Source organism: Typopeltis vanoorti, chromosome 16, assembly GCF_054136105.1.
Source record: "Typopeltis vanoorti isolate ZY-2024b chromosome 16, IOZ_Tvanoo_1.0, whole genome shotgun sequence".
Taxonomy (NCBI): domain Eukaryota; kingdom Metazoa; phylum Arthropoda; class Arachnida; order Uropygi; family Thelyphonidae; genus Typopeltis; species Typopeltis vanoorti.
In genome coordinates, this window is record NC_143564.1 from 39,461,791 (window position 1) to 39,484,757 (window position 22,967).

The 22,967-nt window shown below is 36.9% G+C and overlaps 1 protein-coding gene across 3 annotated transcripts in view; it reads left to right on the forward strand.

Moving 5' to 3' along the window:
* The window catches only part of LOC150097965 (stromal interaction molecule homolog), a 279,318-nt gene that overhangs the window by 22,003 nt on the left and 234,348 nt on the right, over positions 1–22,967 (forward strand). For all 3 annotated transcript variants that reach the window (XM_090406136.1, XM_090406137.1, XM_090406135.1), the window contains exon 2: positions 12,812–12,933. In XM_090406136.1, the coding sequence (XP_090262262.1) occupies positions 12,812–12,933 (122 nt within the window). The remainder of the gene's footprint in view (positions 1–12,811; positions 12,934–22,967) is intronic.

The window sequence follows — 22,967 nt, forward strand, 5'->3', positions numbered from 1 at the left end:
AGCAAAGGGCCAAGGCAGAAGATCTCAGTGAACTAAGATCTGCATCTCATTTAAAGGAAGTAAGCTTTCTTAGTATATTGTTTCTTGCATTAATTTTTGCCTTGGTTTTATCTGTGTGTTTTATATCAAAGAGTCAAATTGAGAGTCACATCGAGATAGACTGGGTTCCAGGAATGTTCTGTATAAGAGCCTTCACAATAAGGAATAGCTTCCTTATTGTTAAGGTGAAAAAAGGCCAGTCTGGGTTTTCAAGGGATTTGGTTTTAATTGATTATTGCTATAATATGTGGTTAGACTATTTAAGGCAAGTGATAGGATAGTTTTAATCGACTTGAAATTATTTTCTTGAGTGGCTATAGCAAGGTCATCAGCATAGATAACATTTCTAGCTCCTGGAAATATGGGAAGATCATTGATGTAGATGTTGAAAAGTAATGGTAATAACACACTTCCCTGGGGAAGAGGCCATGTTTTGGGAGTGACGACTCTTCCTACCCCTCACCTCCCCAGATTCACGAAAAAGTGTCTATTTTCTAAGAGTGATTGAATCAGGAGGACAAAGCAATAGTTTCTAGTTATTCTGTATATTTTATTTATGAGTGCGAGATGGTTTATGGTATCATATGCTGCAGTTAAGTCTACAAAGACTACTCCTGTGGCTAGTTTTTGCTCATAACCATTTTCTGTATGTGGAGTGAGATTGAGAATTTGTGATGTACAGGATTTGCCTGGTCTAAAACCAGCCTGCACAGCAATAAGATGGGGTTCGATTAGGAGTTAAAGCCTATTCAAAATTAGTCATTTGTAAAGTGTAAAGAGGAGTGCTTAAGGGTCAAAACTGTATAACTGAGACTGGTGCTTCTGACCTAATATGTAATCCTCGCCTTCTCATGGTGCACCCTGTTAGGTATCTATCTGGATACTGGATGAGGCTGGGAATTTGGGATTTAGTCAACCAAATTGTATTCTTATTGTCTTAAACCACAATATAAAATGATAGCACAACATGACAGAATTTCATGCCGGCTGGGGCTTCACCTGGTTAAACAAGGCCCCTGTTGTTTTTGCCAGGAAACCAGGGTGAACAGCAAAAAGTCAGCTACTGGAACAAATTCTGAAACACACCCCAACTTAACATCACCAGAGTTCAAGATCAGTACTATCAACATAAGAAGCCTGAATGGCAAAGAAATGGAGTTATCTGAGGAATTGGATAAGTACCAGATCGACATAATAGGGGTGACTGAAACAAAAAAGACAAAAACTGGTGAGATCTTTTCGAGCAATAAATACAAAATGTTATATTCAGACAATGACAATCAGGGAAAAGGAGTAGCAGCTACATTCAACACCAAATAAAAAGCTAATCTTCTTGCACACATCACTCTGTTTAATATAGCAGGCAATATCAAGTAGAGTGATGTGGGGAAATGGAAATGAAACTTAGTGCCTATGGTCCCACAGAAGGTTCTAAGGTAGAATTGGAAGAATTTTTTGAGGCTTTAAAGAAAGCAGCTGACACAATGAAAAAAGGAAAAGTTTGTCCTTGTTGGGAATCTAAATAGCAGAGTAGGAAATGATTGTCAGACATATATAAAAATGTTTTGGGAAAATTTGGGGAAAAGAGCAAAGCTAATAATAATGGCAAATACCCATTGAATTTGTGCTCAGGACATGGACTGGTTATTACTAACACCCATGTTCCAACATAAAAATGTGCACAAATTCACATGGAGAGAGAGAGAGAGAGAAGAGTCGAGGAATAAGAAAAGTATCATTATGTTATTGTTGATAGTGATGCTTTCTCACTGGTGCAGGAAACTAGAGTGTACAGAGGATTTGAAATTGGAAGTGACCATTTCTTCAGATTTTTACTCTACGACAAATAGTTGAGAATCATGGGAATATAACAAAGATCTGTATTTAAGTTTTGTAGATCTGGAAAAGGCATGTGACAAGGTGCCAAGAGAAAAGTTATTCAAAAAGCTACAGTTATATGGTGTCAATGGGGCATTATATCAAGCAATACTTAGTCTTTATTTCAGTTGTAAGTCATCAGTTAGAATTGAAGGAAGTACAGGTAGATGGTTTAATGTTAAATATGGTGTCAGACAATGATGTACATTATCCCCTCTCTTGTTCATGATCTATATGGATAACATTATGGTGGAAAGTGGTGTTAAACTTGATAAAATTGGAAATGTTAATGTCAGCTCTTTACTATATGTGGATGATGTTATACTTCTAAATAAATCCAGTACATGTCTGCAAGATTCCCTGACTATGAATAACTGTTGTAATAAATTTGGTATTAAAATCAGCAATAACAAGACAAAGACAATGAAAATAGTCAAATGCATCGAAAATATCAACTGCATTGTGAATGGACAACCTATAGAACAAGTAAAACATTTCAGTTACTTAGGCACAATTTTTAGTGAAGATGGTAAATTAAATTTGGAAATAGACAACAGAATCAACAAAGCTGTTATGGTAGAAAGTCAACTTAATAAATTTGTATGGAATAAGGGAGAAATTAGTCAAAACACTAAATGAGCTGTATACAAGGCAGTGTTCAAACCAATTTTAACTTGTTGATCTGAGAGCTGGGTTAGAAATAAAACACTTGACCAAAGACTAGAGACCGCAGATATGAGAATCCTGAGAAAGATTAGGAACGTGAACAAATGGCATCAATGGCAATGTCATATTAAAAACGAGGATATTAGGAAAGAACTTGACATTGTCAGCATCCAGGAGAATGTGTTAGCAGAGCTAATCTCAGGTGGTATGGTCACTTAAACAGAATGGGAGAGGAAAGATTAGAAAAACAAGTGTTCCCTGCAAGGTTGGCAGGAAAAGGACTCAGAGGAAGACCAAGATATAAGTGAATTGATACAGTAAAAAGTGCCTTAGAAGACAGAAATATAAGATCCGATAATGTTGGAGGCTTGACAGGTAACAGATTTATTTGGAAACAAATTGTTGATAGGAAGTTAGTGTTGATGTTTTTCATGTAGTACTATCATGTCCTGTACACCCCTTGAGGGTAATGTCAGGAATTTGATGATGCTGTTTTAAGGCCTTGTGATGCATCATCCAGTAATCCATTGCTGTGAAGCTTGGCACAAATACATTATTGGTCATGTAGAAGCGATATGCGGGGGTGGAAGAACAGTTCCAAAATTCACCACCAGGGTTATTGTAAACACCAAATGTGTGGAATTTGCATATCAAGCAACTTAGAAGTTGCCAGGAGGATTTATAAAGATGGACATGGGATTTTTTTCCTTCATTTTGGTTGTTAGTACTGTCCACAGTGATGAATTAATGTGCTACGCTTCCTGGTGTGCCACAAACCACATTCTTTGCACAGTGTGTTCAATGGTAAACACAGCTGGTCAGCACTGTTGTTGCACTAAATCATTCATCACAGAGCACATGGAGATTGTGCTTCACAAGCAAAGTCTATTGGGACAAGGTTAGTGTGCTTTGCTCGTGAAGCTGTACTTAAACAATTGCAATACTGTTACTGCACTAAGGGAATTTCAGCGTGTGAACAAATGTCTCTGACATCCGCAATCTCCATGTGCTCTGTGACGAATGATTTAGTTGTCTTGAAGAAACATGATCATTGGGAGTTAGAACTGACAGTGGTCTCAAACCAGTTAGCCCACAACAAGTGAATGAAGTTGCTACTGCTGTTGTGGAGCAGTCCATGAATAACAATGTTCCCTGCAGTGCACATGCTGTTTTATCAAGCACATGGATGTGCCTTACACAACTGTTTTGAAACTTCTATGGAAGATTCTACATTTCTACCCATTTGAGATAACCCTGACATAGCAGTTGAGTCCACAAGACTTTGAAAATCAGCGATATTTGCTTTAACTTTTCCTGCTCTTAAAAGGATGGTTAAATAGCAAAAAACAAGAGGATGAGTTGAATAAAAAAAAAAAAAAAAAAAAAATGAGCAATAGCCAAAGAGAAACCAGAAAGAGACACAGAGAAAGCTGGGAAAAATTTGTATCATATCTAGAAAATGACATGTGCAAAATAAGACCCAATGCGTACAAAATACTACAACACATGAATGCGGATATAAAAGAAACTGCAAATATAAACTGTGAAATAGATGTAAAAGAATTCTTGGATTACTTTACAGATCTTTTGATGGATAATACTGGCATCAAAAATAGTTACACCAGAAACTGACAAAATACCTTAAATGATATGATAACAATGAAAGAATTAAAGGACAACCTAAATAAAATAAAAAATGGCAAATCAGCAGGAGAAGATGGGATAAACCCGACCTTTATAAATTTGCTGGAAAAATAATTCATCAAAGATTACTAAAATTTTAAAATTCATTAAAGATTACTAAAATTTTAAAATTCATTAAAGATTACATATATACAATAAAGATAAATATATACAAATTTTATTTAAAAATTTGTATATATTTTATATTTATTTGTATAAATTTATATATTAAATTTGTATTTATTCAAAAACTAAAACAATGGCATTTTGTGGACAAACTCCAGTTAGAAGCAAAATAGTTATTAATAATAAAATAATAGAACAGATAAATATTTTCAATTATCTTGGATGTGAAATATCAGATGAAGGAGAAAAAGACATAAAATTAAAAACTTCAAAATTTTTACAGATTATAAGCCTGATAAATAGAACACTCAACCCAAATATAGTACAAAAAGAAACACTCTTGAAAATATACAATACTTTAGCAGTGCCCACATTATTATATGGCTGTGAAATTTGGGCAGTAAACAAAGAATAAAAACAACAATGAGATTTATGAGAAGAAAAGGGGGAGCACCAGGGAGGCAGACTCCCCCTTTCAAGTCATCAAAATTCAAGGAATTTTGATGACTCGAAATTCCTACCAGTCTGGAACTCGGGGGGTTGGGCTCTGTAGGCACCAGGGGGGCATAGCCCCCCCTAGTGTGTGTGTGTGTGTGTGTGTGTGTGTGTGTGTGTGTGTGTGTGTGTGTGTGTGTGTGTGTAAAGAGAAAAAGATAAATGGAGTGGTACTAGAGATGGTAGGCATAAACAGGAGCCTGATGAAAGAAATTAAAAAGAGAAAAGTCATCTGTTTTGGACATTTTCTGAGACATAACTGCCTACAAAGAACACTTCTTGAAGGAACTGTTGAGGAAAAGAGAAGGAGAGGAAGACAAAGACTGAAGTGGATGAAAAATATAGATGACTGGACTATCTCTCATATGAGGAATGCAGCAGAGAGGCGCAGAATAGGACATGGTGGAGACACATGGTAGTCAGTCTCCTGAAGGGAGAAGACACCTGACAGGACAGGATATATACAGGGTGTTTCAAAAGGTTGTATACAACTTTGAATGACAATAGAAGGTAAATAGCAATAGATGAACAATTTTGTTACTGTGCAAGTGTAGTGTAACACTTGAAGTTTTAACACAGGCAGTTAAAGTTCGATATAACTGTTTGCAGTAATTCTGCAGACATCCCATCTGTAATCAATTTCCTGCCACATGTGGGAGAGCATATCTGGTGTAACTTCTGCAATGGCAGCAGTAATTCTGGAACACAGCTCATCCAAATTGGCTGGTGGTGGTACAAACACTTAATCTTTCATAAAGCCCCACAAGAAAAACTCTAATGGTGTAAGGTTGGGGGAATGTGATGACCATGCTACAGGTGTCCCTCTACCAGTCCATCTACCTGGAAAACGGGTATTGAGGTATGACCTTACATCTGTCAGGTAATGAGGAGGTGCTCTGTCTTGCTGTAAACGTAAGTATCCGTCATGGTCATCGTCATCTAATTGTGGCATCAGGTACCCAAGTAGCATGTTCAAATACACACCACCAGTAACGGTAGACGCCAAAAAATAGAAGGGTCCATACACTTTCTTTGTGCTTATATCACAAAAAACATTAGTCTTTGGGATGCCATGTACATTTTCTACGATGGCTTATGGATTTTCGCTTCCCCAAATTCTGCAGTTTTCTTGCCCACTTACATGAAAGTGCACTCGTGACTGAAAATTATCGTGTCCAAAAAGTCCTAATTTTGTTCTATCCTACCGATAATTTCCATACAGAAATCCTGGCATACCTTCTTATCGTCTTTCTTCAAATATTGTATGAGGGCTTTAAATACAGATGTTGTAAAACACACCACATGGTCACATGTGGAATTCCAATTTGAGAGATTCCCATCTGGTTGCCTTTCTAGGGCTTCTCTGGAATCCTTCCCAAACTTCTTCCACAACAGCATTGGCAGCATGCGGCCTTCCCATTGATATGACGCACAGAACAGCCTGTTTTCACAAAATTCTTGTGCCACGTGTAGATCATGCACTTACTAGGAGGTTGTTTGCCATATTGTGTGCAGAAATTCCTCTGAACTTGTGTTGCAGACTTTGTTTTCTCAAACCAAAATATGCAATGTGCTTGCTATGCACCATCGAAAGTCACCATTTTCAAATTATGTGACATATCACGTCATCTAGTATTGTCATTTGGTAATAAAGTTACATGACCAAAAATTGATGTGTTTCACTACATTATTACACTCGCTCAACTTTTGTATGTCTTCCGAGTTATCTATTCCTGCAAAGTTGTATACATCCTTTTGAAATACCCTGTGTGTGTGTGTGTGTGTGTGTGTGTGTGTGTGTGTGTGTGTGTGTGTGTGTGTGTGTGTGTGTGTGTGTGTGTGTGTGTGTGTGTGTTAAATAAATATATCATCTAATACTTTTTTTATTCCCAAATTGAGTAAACTGTGCTTCTAACCCTAGTTTTTGGAAGGTTAGTATATAGCTGGTCCCCACCCTTGCTATAACTGATAGCTGAGCTCAAGACATAATTTCAAGAAAAATTGGGAAGCAGGGAAAAATCACTTTAGGCATCTCATGGCTGTCAACCCTAACAGGTATATATTATTGTTTGAAATAGTGCAAGTTTGTTGCAGGGAGGAAATACCTTAGTTGTTTTGCACCAGAGATAAAGATAGTTTAACTTGGTTATCAGCTGAAAAAAAAAAATCATAGAAAAAGTGTTTAGTTGGCAGCTAGAATCAAACCTATAATGGGCTTTCTTTCTGCAGCCTAGAGGAGGCAGATACAGGTAATATTATGATTACACACCATCTGGATGCAAAAACGTAAGTTGAAGGAAATGATTGTCTTGGTTGGTACCAATGATTTGAGAGACGAGAAGTATTCTATGAGGGAGGATGTAAAGGAGTTGTTAGAAGAGGCAAAACTTAAGAGCGAGAAGGCTAAGTTTGTAAGTCTCCTACCACGCTATGATAGAGGCGAACTGAGGAGGAGGAGGGCATTGATAGCCAATGAGTCTATACGTAGATTGTGCAAAAGGAAAGATGTAGAATTTGTGGATCTGTGGTCTCTGTTTGACGGAAAGCAGGATTCGTACAATGCGGACGTACTGCATCTGAATGGTTTTGGTGTTGGGTGTCTGGAGAGCTTTGTTCACCGAGCATACTGATGTACAAATTCAGGGAAACTTAAGCAATTAGGGCGGAAGCAAGTGAGTTTGCGTGAACACATCTATGAAGCGAGTGAGTGTGAGAATAATGAAGTTAGGAATCTAGTCTCTCAAGCAAAAATATTGAATATGGTTGTCAATTCAGAAAGTAAAGGTGGGTGAGGGAATAAAGGGATGTTGCCATTTCTATATACTAATGAAAGAAGTATCAGGAACAAGAGGATGGGTTTTTGGCATTGGTTAGTGCAACCTTGCCAAAAGTTATAGGCATTAGTGAGACTTGGCCAACAGCAGATGATGTCGTTACAGGGATTGAACGTGAAGAATTTAGTATTTCCAGGGAAGATAGAGAAGATAGGATTGGGAAGGAGTACTGCTGATGATAGCAGATGAATTCCAACCAAAAAAAAAATATATATATAGGAGACAGGCAGGAGGGTGGCTGTTCATTTGAAGTAATCTGGTGTGAGATTAAGACCAGTAAGACAAAATGTACAGTTGCTTGTCACTATAGGCCAAGGAGTTCCACAGATGATCTGGAAGACATGCATTGCCAAATTAGTACAATGAGTACAGGTTGAGTGATTATTATGGGGGACTTCAACTATGGAGATATAGACTGGAAGGAAGAAAGATCACATGGCGGGAAGGAAATAGAATTTATACATCTGCTGAGAGATAATTACTTAAGGCAGCATGTAATGGAGTCGACTAGGGGTGGGAGAGTATTGGACCTGATCATATAATCAGAAGAGTTTTCTATAACCAAGGTAACAACATTGCCTCCAATTGGTGAAAGTGACTATGCGGTCTTGACTTGGGAGATTGTAAAACATAAGGAATATTCTATCAAGAAGGGGTATTTGTGGAACTACAAGGCAGGTGATTATGACATGCTTAGAAAGAAGCTTAAATCTGTACCATGGCATGAAACACTGCAGGGTAAAGATGTTAGTAGTACATGGGATATAGTTAAGGATCATCTAGAGGAAGCAGTTTTAAATTGTATACCTTGGGTATGGAGGGTTAATCAGGTAGGAGTTAGATGGAATATCATTAAGCATCAGCTGCAGAAGAAGAAAATGCAGTGGAAGGTATATAAAGAGAAAGGTGACCACAAACTCATGAACAGTACAAGGCTCAGGCAAGAAAGGTGACCAGTATGGTAAAGAAGACAAAATCAGATTATGAGAAGAATTTATCTAAGCAGGCAAAAGGAAATCTCAAGGAGTTCTTTTGTTATGTGGCAAACAAGAGGAGGAATAACTATGGAAAATTGACTGTAATGAATGATGATGGTCACGAGGCAACAGAAGCGGATAAAATAGTTGAATTACTGAGTGACCAGTTTGCAAGCATATATCTTCCTAGTGAGGTTACTGCTTCAACCTGTGTGACAGACACTAATGTGGAAACAGAGGTGAAATATTGCAGAATCTCAATGTAAATACTGCTGTGGGATTAGATGGGATATCAGCTAGGGTTTTGCGAGAATGTGCAAGAGAACTGGCAATGCTTTGACTAAGCTGTTTAATTTAAGTCTTAGCTCTGGTAGAGTTCCAAGGAAGTGGAAAGAGGGCAAAATTATTCCTTTGCATAAGGGAGGTTCTAAGACTACAGTAGCAATTATAGACCAATCAATATCTCAGGCGTGGTGGTAAAAGTACTAGAAAAATCGGTAAAAAAGAGAATTCAAGAATGGGTAGATAAAAACATGATACTGTATGAGGGTCAACATGGCTTTGTGAGTGGTCAGTCATGCCTTAGTAATTTACTAACGTTTTATAATAGAGTAACAGCTGAGTTGGATAAAGGAAATGGCTATATGATGATTTTGCTGTATTTTGCAAAGGCATTTGACAGAATACCACATGGAACACTGTTACTCAAATTGGAACAAATGGGAATGGATACAGCACTGGTTAAGTGGATAAGAGGATGGCTGCTCAAAAAGTAGTATATGGAGGGGCAGAATCAAGACAAAAACAGATGAGTAGTGGTATGCCACAAGGCTCTGTGTTGGGACCATTGCTGTTTAATTTGTACATAAATGATATAGGAATTAACCTGAAGGGAAATATTCAGTTGTTTGCTGATGATGTGAAATTAGGTAGAGTAATAGTTAATCAAGACAATGTGGAGAGCTTGCAGGATGATTTAAATAGGCTGTCAGTATGGGCAAAAATTAATAGGTGTCAGTTTACTGTTGAGAAATGTAAAGTTATGCATTTCGGGATAAATAGATTACAAGCCGTGTATCACATTGATGGCATTGTACTCCAGGAAATAGATCAAGCTAGAGATTTAGGTGGTGGCAGACAGAGAGTTCAAGTTTAGAGGACGGGTTGCTAAGGTAGCCCATAAGATTACTTGGCTAGTGATCTTATGGGTAAGTGATTTGTCTGTTAATGAGGTAGTTTCTCTTCTCAGATTTTTCTGAAACAAGGATGTTAGCTGTGTATAAAGGATTGAAACAAGAACATCATTTCTTGTCTGTTACAAAGTTTATTATAATAAAGTGGAAAAAGAACTTCCTCACATCTGTTTCTAATGCAGAGTATTTTAATAATATAGCAATGCACCATTTTGTTACTTGTATATAAAAAAATGGCTTTTGCATTGTTGTCACACATATCCAAAGGGAAGTGTGTTGTACATTCATATGTGAAGTCATATGCTTCCATATACAAGTAGCCTATTTGTGAAGATTTTTTAAGCCAATCATGTTTTGAACAAGTTATTAGGTACTTGACTGTTCAGGTATTGTTAATGGGCAGCGATTGATCCTGGAGTTACTGTATATAGTACTACCATATATAGGGATCCCAGATACATTGGAAAAAAATACGGGACACTTATGACTGAGGGTGAAAGTTTAGTATGCGCATCCATCACATATGCCAGTCTTACAAAATGATTCTAACTTTCCGTGTACGTGGTAAGGTTTACTATGCACACACTTTACTAAGTATAAGTAAACAAACAGTAAATCCAATTGTTAGGATATCAGCTTTTCTTTTCTTATGTATCTTTTCATTAAGCCACTTTAAGTTGCCTTCAAATGGTTTTTTACTTACTATTATAGATACAAAATAGATTGTTAATACAGTAATGCTCTTCTCACCTGACAATATTCTTATTAATCAATCAGCCTTGCTTACTCTTGCAATACTTTTCTGAAGAATGAATTTCACTTAACAATTGTTTGTTTTTAAGAATCATGTCATGAAAAGCTACACAATCTTCACCGAAGAATGATAGAATGAGAAAATAATACGTCTACAGTTCCCTATAATGACGGAGAGCGATGTTTGTAATAGAATTGAAATTGTAACTCATCGATTTTGTTATTCAGTCTTGAACAGTACAAAAAGCTGTCCCGAAGAGTTTTCTCGGGAGAATGGGACGCATTAGCCAAAAACGGGACAATCCCGTATTTTACGGGATGTCTACAGTTCCCTATAATGACGGAGAGCGATGTTTGTAACAGAATTGAAATTGTAACTCATCGATTTTGTTATTCAGTCTTGAACTCTAAAATACAGTACAAAATGCTGTTCCGAAGAGTTTTCTCGGGACAATGTGACGCATCAGCCAAAAATGGGACAATCCCATATTTTATGGGACGTCTGGGATCCCTAACCATATAGTACTTCCATATACAAGTAACTTATTTGTGAAGATTTTTTATGCTCAATTTTGTATGCTTATGCTTGGGTAAAGGAACAAGAATATAATTTACGATAATGAGCCAAAAGACTATTTTACTGGCGAGATAAGGTAAGTTAAAGGGAGATGGTAAATCCCATTTTATTTTATAGCCGGGTACGAAACTCAGATCGAAATCCATCGAATCCATAGAGTTTCATGCCGAAAAAATTACTTTACTTACCCAATTACTTACACTTGGGCTCGCCGATAGTTTTTTCGGCATGAAACTCTATGGATTCGATGGATTTCGTACCCGACTATAAAATTAAACGGGATTTACCATCTCCTCTTTAACTTAAGAATATAATTTAGTTTTGAAATATGTTGTAATAAACAATCAAGAAACACTTTCTACTATACATAGTCTGTTATTAGCATGTTCTGTATTTATTGCCACTCCCATATATACAAAAGGTTGCAACTTATAGCACGTTAATACCATAGGTGAGCTAATGGCAAGATCATCAGGAAACTGTTCTCTTGAGACTTAACATTGTTCTAAACTGATTGTATATATGCACTTTAAGGTCCAAAGTTGGTACTTGTTTATATGACTGTTCTTGTGGCTTGGATATATATGCTGATGGTTGCTTTATAGGATTTTTACAATGAAAGGTTGTTTGCTACTTTCAGATGCTATATTTAGACAAATAAACCCATGAAGGTGTTATTCAAACTGGTTAGGTTGTTGGATTTCTTCAGCTAATGTACTTTCACCATTCACTTGTGGATCAGCTGCAATCTTTGTCCAGGAGTCTATAAGGTTTCTTGCTCCTGTAATCTTTCTATATAGCTGAAGGAAGGAAGCAAGTCTGGTAATGTCTCGATAAGCACAAAAAATGCATTCATCGTTATGATAGCTGGGCTTGGCAGACTAAACTTTTAGACACCAATCATAAATCAGATGGGAGAAAAGGTACTATATTAAATTACACACAATTTATACATAATTATTTTTTGCAAATCTGCAATAAACATTCAAAACAAACTTTTAACAAATATTAATTTAAGTTCCCTGGATATTGGAAAACAGCAATATTAAGATTTCCTCTCCAATAGCCAAGACTACTTACATAAGCTATAATGCACTCCCCACTTTCCTTTACCAGTATACATTCTACATTCTTAGTTTTAAATGCATGTGTTTCTGTGATAGAGAACTTATTGGATTTAAGTATTAAATTCTTATTTAATTTTATTCCTCAAGTGTACATAATTAATCCACAAGTTGTTCAGTTTAACATTTAAGCTTGAATGCATGTTATGAAGTAATGTTGCTTCAGTCTCTATTAAAGAAAGTACAGGGAATTTGCTTACTTATTATATTAATCAAAATTAATTTTGAATCAGTAAAAAAAAACAACTAAATAAATGTTTAGCAGAGCTGTATTTTGTATTATGCACAAAATAATTTCAATCAGTAGATTTTTGGGTATCTGTTATGAAGCCAACCATGTTTTGAAGATGTTATTAGCTACCTGACTGTTCAGGTATTGTTAATGGGCAGCTGATTGGTCCTGGAGTTACTGTATATAGTACTACCATATATAAAATGAACATTTAAGATTTTGTGCTCATTTCAGATTGGGATTGTGAAGCTGTACATGCATGTTCAGACAGACTTGGATATGAAGCTATACGTGCTCTCCATGGACAGCTAGATGATGATGCAAATGGGAATGTTGATGTTGCAGAAAGTGATGAAGTATGCTTTTTTCCTCTTTTACATATTCAGTTATTAAGGTTTGAGTGCATGCATGAATGAAGCTGCAAATCCAGAAAGTGTATTAAGGCATCTGGTTTTGAAAATGCTAACAAAATTAACAACTGTTTTATTTTCTCATTTTTGTGCAACTGAATGGTGGATATATTTGCATGCTGTGATTTTTATTGTTTAAACTAATCCCAGGTTCAAGACTACTAAATGAAAGATTTATTTATTTTTCCTTGCAATGCATCTTCACAGGAGCCTCAAAATACTATATTGCTGATTTCATCTATGTATATTCACACACAGTATGTTAGTTTTTTTCTTGAGACATATGGCATTTTTCTGTAACATCAGATTTATTTAGAGTAAGTATACTGCAGATTACGAATTGCTGTTTTGGAAGAAAAAGAAAAAAAAAAGCTCCATTATTATGGTACTACTATGTTTTGTAATAATAGAACCCATGCTCATCTGGTTTAATGTTCATCCATGTACACATTACCCAAAGGATGCTAGACCAGGGATTGGCAATCTTATTTTATACTTAGGAGTTGTATTTGCATCCCTCTTCATAATGGGACTGATCGACTCTTTCTGAGGTGTCAGGGTAAAATGATGTTTGGATTTATGGCCCAAACAAGTAAGACTATGAGGGCAGTTTATTATGTCTGTAAATTGCATGTGTTCTTCTTCTTATTATTATTACCCCAACACCTCATGGAGTCAAAGACTCATCTGGGAGGTCCTTTTATCACACACATCTCATCATACCGAGCCTTAAACACACTCAAACTCCTTGCAGACACCACACTTGCAGGCAAGGCATTCCAATCATTCACAACTCTGCACGAAAAAAACCTGCCTCTCACTCCCCTACTCACACCCTCTTTATACAGTTTCCAGGGATGACCTGGTTTTCCCCTGATCTCCCACTATTCTCTGTAGAACTTCTCCAACATTGATCTTATAACAACCCCTTACCTGTAGGTCTCTATCATATCTCCCCTCATCTTCCTCTCCACCAGACTCTGCAAATTACATCTTCTCAATCTTTCCTCATACTTGACATTCCAGAGGTCAGAAACTACCTTAGTCAGTCTCCTTTGGACCCTTTCCAACATCTCTTCATACTTCTGAAAACCCGGTGACCAAATCTGGGCACAATAGTCCATGCGTGGCCTATTATACAATGGAACAAGAATCTCCCTATTTCTACATGTCAGTGTCCTCTGCATCATTCCCAGAAGCCTTTGTGTTGTCTTCACAATTTTGGCTATGTGTCCCCTAAATTTCAGATCCTTATCCACTATCACAACCAGATCTCTTATTTCCTCTACCTCCAACAATATATTCTCACCAAGCATAAATTCTGCATCCCATCTTTGTTTTCCAAATTTTAAAACCTTACGTTTTGCAACATTGAACTTGCATCCCCATTTCCGTGCCCAATCACTCAATTTATTCAGGTCTTCTTGCAAGGCCACAAAATCTTCACTACTCTTTATGGTTTGTCCCGACTTTGTATCATCTGCAAACAACTGAATATCTCTATCCAAATCTTCGCCAATATGATTAATATACAAGTTAAATAGTAATGGCCCTAAAACAGACTCCTGAGGCACTCCACTAGTGACTTTCCTTTTCCTGGGTATTGCACCCCATACACAACTTGTTGATACCTCTCGGATAGCCAGTCTCCAATCCAATGCACTAATCTAATATCCAATCCATCTGCTCTAGTTTGACTGTCAACTTATCATGAGGTACTTTATCAAAAGCTTTTGCAAAATCCAAGTATATTACTGTGTATCCTTCTCCTCTGTCCAAGGAAGCAGTCACTTTATTGTAATAAGTAAGTAGATTACTAAAACACGACCTCTCTTTAGCAAATCCATGCTGTCCATCAAAGATTATACCATTGTTGTCTACCCAAACTCTGGATCCTAGTTCTCACAAGCTTCTCCAACAACTTAACCACAACACCTGACACACAGATAGGCCTATAGTTTGATGCTTGAGTTTGATCACCTCCTTTATGAAGTGGCACAATTTTGCCCTCCTTCCACTCCGTAGGAACTTGACCAAGTGCAAGACTCATATTAAAAAAATATGTCAAGGCAGGTGTCAACTCTCTGGCACTTTTCTTCAGAATACGCGGTGATATATTATCTAGTCCCACAGCCTTATTTACATCTAGTTTACTCAACTTTCCAAACACCTCTTGCTCACTTACAGTCAGTCTCTCCTCCCCATCATCAACTGCTCTCAATATCTCCATGAAGTCACATTCACAAGATTGAAAGATCTTTATGAACTGCTCATTAAGTATCTCCACCAGACATTCTGCAACAGCTGTCTTTATACCATTTTCAATCAATGTCATCCTTCCATTATCATTCTTTCTTTTGCTGGCTACATATCGAAATAACTCCTTAGGATTCTTTTTGGCTTCATTAGCTAACTGCTGTTCATACCTCTCTTTAGCTACTCTCACCAACCAAGTCACCCCTTCTTGCCTGGTCTTTGTAGACTTCATCATCATCATCATCATACGTATCAAGGATTTAGGCCTAGTATGGCCTACTCCGGCCTTAGAAGTCATCGTTTAAGAGGACGTCCTGGTTTTCTTTTTCCTAATGGCTTGTACTTTAAGGCTTGTTTTGGTAATCTTTCTGTTTTCATTCTTTGAACGTGTTCCATCCATCTATGTTTATATTTTTTAATTTTTTCAATTACTGGTTCTTGGTTTAATTCTTTCATAATATCTTCGTTTCTTTTGTGATCAAATAGGGTATACTTTGCAGTTTTTCTCATAAACTTCATTTCTGCTGTTGTTAATCTTTGTTTGTCTTTTTGTTTTATTGTCCAGATTTCGCTTCCATACATTAAGACCGGTAGGGCTAATGTATTGTATACTTTTAGCCTGGTTTGTTTTTGAACTAGGTTTGGTTTAAATATAGAGTTAATTACTCCTGTTATTTTTAGCAGGAGTAATTAACTTCATGAAATTGGTTATTTCCTCTTCTCTATGCTGCCTCCACAATGCCCCCTTTCTCTGTATCACATGCTTGATCTCTTTATTCATCCATCTCACACCTTCCTTATTTAACCTTCTCACCCTTGGAATACATTTAGACATTACATCTGCTAGATAGTTTTTGAAAATCCCCCAAGCTGCATTGATCTCTTTTCCAGCTAACTCCTCATTCCATGCTAAACTGCAAGCTGTCTCCTGAGCTGTTCATAATCACCCCCTTGTAGTTCCACATTTACCCTTTTCTCACAGGAGTCCTCGTGCTGCTGGCAGCCACCCAGGTAATCACCTCATGGTCACTCTCACCAATTGGTGGATGATTTGACACCTCATTTATAATTGCATCCTCTGATGAGATGACCAAATCCAAGACCCTTAATCCCTGTGTGCCCTCTGTTATATACTGTTTGAGGTAGTTATCCCTCAAAAACTCAAGAAACTCATTTTCTTTACTTCCAGTTGCTATCTCATCATTCCAGTCTATATTGCCATAATTAAAATCACCCTTTCCTTATTTGCTTGGCTAATTTGACTATACATTTCACTATCACCACCATCCACATTACCTGGTCTATAACAACATCCCACCAAGTATTTGATTCCATTCACCTCTATCTCGCACCATACTACCTCAAAACCACTGGCACTATTTCCGTTTTGCATCCCTACTTTGTATGGACATAACTCTTTCTCTATCATCAATAGCACTCTCCCTTCCTGTTTACCCCTTCTATCCTCATGAAACACATCGTACCCTTCCATCTCTGTTCCTGTCAGGATGTCATCCTCTTCCAACCACGTCTCACTTATTCCGACAATCTGTGGGTGCACAGACGCAATTAGTGCAACCATTTCATCTGCCTTGTTTCTTATACTTCTAGCATTGGTATACAAACACAACAGCTCATTTCTGGATCTACAGCTAGTTCCACTGATACCACTCACTCGATGTGATCTCTCCATGCTAGACTGGGGCCATTTCCCTTTCTGCTTTTTCATTTTAGAACCCTTTTCAATTCCAACTGTTTTCTCTTGATCCCTGGTCATCCCATTCCTTTCCTTCCCAAATATGCTCTCACCTTTTCTTGGAGCATCCACCTTTCTCACGCTATGTACCTCTGTCCACCCTGAGCCTCCCCGTTTCCCTGCTCTTCTTGCACACCCATTCTCTCATTTTCTATACTCACTTCCCCATTCATATCCACTTCTTCAATCTCTCCTGTCTTACTCTCCTGCTCTTTCACAACACTGCCCTCTCGATCTGATTCATTCTCTCTATTCACTTCTCTACCTTCCAGCACCAGTCTCTCCAAGCGACTCACACCATAACCACTCAAATGCAGTTCATCGCTCCCATACAGCTCACTTTGTCCCTCAAACTCATTGCACACATTAACAAACTGTGCTCCCATCTCCTCACACATTTCAGCCAGCATATCATTCATAATCCTTGCTCTCCACCTGATTTCACCACAGTCATACCTAGGCAACACACTGACTACCCTTCCTGTCACACTATTCTCTTTTATCCTTCCAAGCAGCCTCCTGATATCCATTCTGACATGCTCTTTGTCCTCTCTCAAATCATTTGTACCAATTAATACTATTAACTCTTTTGCTCGCTCCCGCCTAATACCAATGCCTCAATCACTCTACTCATTTTACTGCCTGGAAAATATTACCTTGTGTATTCTATCCTCTAGCACATCTTTAGTAATGGAATCGCCGTACAACGCCACTCGCTCATCCTTCGTTAACTCTTTCATGCCATCATGATTTATTTTAATAGTTTTGACCTGAATTTTCTTAATTTCATTCTGCATCCATTTCATTTCTTGCCTCATCCAATCCAATTCAACTTCTGAATCTCATGACGCATTCTCTCTATCATTAAATCTTTCTAACTTTCTAACTCTCGATCCCTTCTTCTCACTTTCACTCGCATTCATCCTTCTTTGTTTCCATACTTTCGGTCCAACATACATCTAACTTTCGCTATCATTCTTCTCACTTTCACTCTCATTTATCTTTCTTTGTTTCTGTACTTTCGGTCTAACATGCGTCCAACTTTTGCCATCATTCATTCTTTTTTTGCTATCATTCATTCTTTTGAATTTTTTCACTTTCGATTTCTGCGTCACGCCATTTCTAGTATCATTCGTTCTCTCAATTTCGTTTCCTTCCACCACTCTCGCCTCACTTTCGTCCCTTTTAACATCCATTACGGTTTTCAAATCGCTCTTTTTCTTTTTTACGGATTTTTTAACATTTTTTCGTCTCTCTCTTTCTCACCATCATTCTCTTTCAAACGTGCACTCATGTTTCCTGTGACTTTCTCGTGACTAACACTTTCTGTCATCAATTTCATATTTGCATTCATCAGTTCCTCCTTCATGTCACACTTCGTACGCACTCTTCTTCTATCCGTGCTAAACATCCACAAATCATTTATGTAATCGAAGGAATACAAATAACAGACCTCACACTTAACGAAACGACTGAAATCTAAATTAAAATCATAGAATGACAATGTCGCCGCCATTTTTTTTTTTTTTTCTCTGCAGGTTACTAGGTCTAATAATAACGATTTCGTAATTAAGTTTAGACAAGAAAAATACCCCACACTAATAATACCGGTAGTGCACAACGTTTACAGCCGCTCTTACTCAAACAATTACGCATATATACTTAATTGTTTAGTCCTGATTGAGATAAGTTATTCCTAGAATAACTTATCTCAATCAGGAACTCTTCTTAGACACATCCACAGCGCTTCATGTAGCTGGTTTGCCTGTTTTGCTGGAAAAATAGCATCAGTTTCTGGGAGGGAAAAACTGTACCACCTTTGTAGGAAACCAATTAACTTACCTTCCATTGAAAAGTACTGATCAAGGTTCAAGTCCTAGATAGGATTCAAACCCAGTTTCCAACCAGAAGGTGTCATCTAAATTGGCTGAACTACAGAATCTTGGAGAAAAAAGCGATGTGCCTTTTTTGGCTATTTATTATATACAAGTATACATATGAAGTTAAGTTTCTTAAATGTCAAATCAACTCAAACTAATAGATACGATGGATTTCAGATAAATATAAACAGATTAATATTGATATTCAAATTATAAAAAATTCTGAATTTGGTGCATCTGAATTTAAGGCTTGATATCCCTGGATAATTTGCATATGGCATCTCTTAAATGGCTTTCACAGAAAATTGGATGCTGAAATATCTAATATGAATTTAAGATGCTTTTTCTGAAATACTCGACGAGAATATTTCCTCAAAAATAACTAACTGTTGTGATTATGCGAAGTTTCCTGTAGCGTTTTTCAGGATTTTTTTTTTTTTTAGTTCAGCCATTTCTATTTACATCTGTGTTATTTTCCAAAGTACATATGAATTTTGTATAATAATTTCTGATGAAAATCAAGCAAACCTGGTGAAAAATTTAAATTTATTTTTGAAACCATTGAATGATTCTAACAGTTTTTATTGAGAGCAGTCAGCTAGTGCAATGACATTCTGAAGCTATTTTGCAAAATTGATAGGATTCTAGTTTTATTCATGCATGTATCTATACCACAAACTTCATTTAACTTTAAAAGTTTTAGCATCAGAAAACATATTAACCAATAACTTTCCTTTTCACTGATGTTTAAAATTAAGCTCATTAAGATACGTTTGATTCCAAAAAAGGAGTGACATGAATCTGTTTTATCAGGTAAGCAGTTCGGTTTTTATCCCTTTTTTTCATCCAAAATATCTTTCAGATTGTAAATGGGAAGGAAAAAAAATATCTTCAATACGCTTTTTCTCTTCTTAACCATCTCATTGTCAGACCACCATATTCTGTTTTGACATCTTCCAAAAACACATTTGAATTTACATTGACACTGTAAATTTTTCAAAATGGTTTTGTAAGGGTGTTAAAAATTGGGTTCATGGAATATGATATTTCCAAATACAGTAGTAGAAAATGCTTTGGCCCAAAGCCTTGTGGCAAATCAAGCCTTCCCATTGGGCAAGCACATTTTTCAATATATGTGGCATGCCAATTTAAAGTTTTTTTTAGTACATTTTTGTGTAAAACTAATATTTATGAATTGTCTTCATGATATAGATAGTAAAGTTTTCTTATTTTGAGCATATATAAAAATGATTTTTAAAAATTATATGCATTACATAAATGGACTGGTTTCTCTGCCATTTGCATAGCGATATTTCTATTTTATAATCATACCAGTGGTCATTATCTACAGAAACGTCAAAAGGAAACAGTCAGTTGTTGCAATCAGTAGTTTCCCCATCCCTTATATCTAAGAATAAAGTTGCACTTGCAACTTTGATTAGGCTGCATATGGATTACTGTGCACAGATTAGGTCGCCAAATTTTCAAAAGGATGAGATGTTGGAGAGGATTGATCCAGAGATAATTGACTAAAGTTGGTTTCTAGTCTCTGGAATGTAGAATATGAGGACAGATTGAGAGAATGCAAATTACAGAGCCTAGTGGATAAAAAGACAAGGGGAGACATGATTGAGACGTATAAGATGTGTAATTCATTCCCAGCCATAGTAACTTATTACACCACCCATAATGCAACAGCAGTAAATTGGATTTATCTGTAACAAATTTATATGTATTCATACCTGTTGTTGTTTTTCTCACATGTGCTGGACATATGCAAATAATTCATATCTGATTAACATATGTTGAAATATGATGAGTATTTAGTTCCTGTATTTCATCTGTCAGAGACATCAGGGATAACTATATCAAAATTGTAAAAATAAACACAGATTAAGTGGAAGAAGTTAGACTAGAAGACTAAATTACGATGAGGAGACTTGTTGGAAGTTTTTCCACTTGGTTATACTATAAATTAAAGATACCAAATATATTATATATTATATACTTGGTTTAATCCTTTATCCAAGTGTAAGCAAATAAGTTTGCGCCTGAACTATTTTCAGGACTGGGTCAACTCATATAAAGAAGCTAATGACTTCACATCACTTGCCTTAGTATCCCATAATGCAAAACACATCTCCTTACAGACATGTATAATGCTATGCATTATGGGAAGGATCACTACCCAGACCCGTTTCGGCCTTTATTGCGGTCTCATCAGTGGGAGCCAGACCCAGAGGTAATACTAACGGTGAAGTAATGCAAAAGTCATATTTTGATATACGAGAAAGGTGTCGCACCTTATTATTAAAATATTCCGGATTAGAGAAAGTTGTTGGAAGTTTTTCCACTTGGTTATACTATAAATTAAAGATACCAAGATATATATATATATATATATTATATACTTGGTTTAATCCTTTATCCAAGTGTAAGCAAACAAGTTTGCATTACCTTTTGGCATGTCATATATTAAAATATGACTTCTGCGTTACTTCAATCTCAGTATCACCTCTGGGTCTGGCTCCCACTGATGAGACCTCAATAAAGGTTGAAACCAGTCTGGATAGTGACCCTTTCCTTAATGTATAGCATTATACATGTCCGTAAGTAGATGTGCTTTACATTATGGGATACTAAGGCAAATGATGTGAAGTCATTAGCTTCTTTATACGAGTTGCCAGTCCTGAAAATAGTTCAGGCGCAAACTTGTTTGCTTACACTTAGATAAAGGATTAAACCAAGTATATAATATAATATCTTGGTATTTTTAATTTATATGAGGGGACTTCATGGACAGGACAGGAGGCCTAAGAATGTGTCCTAAATCTTGAGAAGTTTACAATAATATTTATTTAGATTGAATTTTTTTTTTTAAATCTGCTGCTGATTCTAAAATTTCTACTTTCTACCTGCTACATAGTAAGTAGAAAGTAAAGTTTTTATTTACTACCTATGAATCATAGTTCTTTTATATTTGATTTTGTGTAAGGTATTCAAGGCTTCCTCAGCTACACCTGATTGACCATAGTTCTGGTGGCAGATGTATTTCTTGTATTCTCCAAGGTAGATGTTGGCAGATCTCTAGGTTTGACCATAGTATGAGTTGCAAGAACAAGAAACATTGCAAACACTTGGACCAAGGAGGGAAGGGAATGGATCCTTAGGAGAATAGATAGCTGCAGTCGGCTTTAGACGATGTTTAAAAGCATTACAGAAGTTATATTTCTTAGTTTTGGGTCTTTTTTGTGAGGTGCCCCCCCCCCCAGATATTATTATTATTATTGTTCTGTGCAACTCCAAGGAGTCGACACACTCATCAAGGAAGGCCCTAACATCATGTCAAGAACAACTATTCGACATTGACGCAGTATCTATCATACCTTGCCTTGAACTCATTCACGGTCGTAGCACCCACAACAGACTCTGGAAGCTTATTCCACTCATTCACCACTCTCCAAGTAAAAAATCTAGCTCTAACACCCTTGTCAACCACGCTCTTGCCCAGCTTCATGCATGGCCCCTAGTCCTCCCACCACCAGTCATATTTTCAAAAATATCTTCTGGATCAATCTTGTAGAAACCCTTCAGTAATTTGAATGTCTCAATCATATCACCCCTCCTTCGCCTATCGTCCAATCTCTGCAACCCACAAATCTTCAACCTATTCTCATAAGGTTCATTCCACAGACCTTCTATCACCTTGGTCACTCGTCTCTGGACCCTCTCCACTTCCTCCCCATCACGAAGAAACCCTGGTGCCCATAACTGGGCACAGTAGTCCAGATGGGGTCTTATCAAGGCTCGATACAGAGGAACAACAACTTGTTTGTCTCTGCGTGTTAAAGTATTTTTCAGAAGCCAAGTGATTTGATGAGCTGATTTAGTCACTTTTGCAAAGTGCCCCCTAAACTTCAACTCCCTATCCACCAACACTCCCAAATCCGTGGCCTCATCAATCTCCTGGAGTACGGTTCCACCAATGCGATATACTGCTGCTATTCTTTTCACCCCAAAGTGCATAACCTTACACTTTGCCACGTTAAATTGACATCCATTTTTCCTGGCCCAGTCCTCCAAACTAT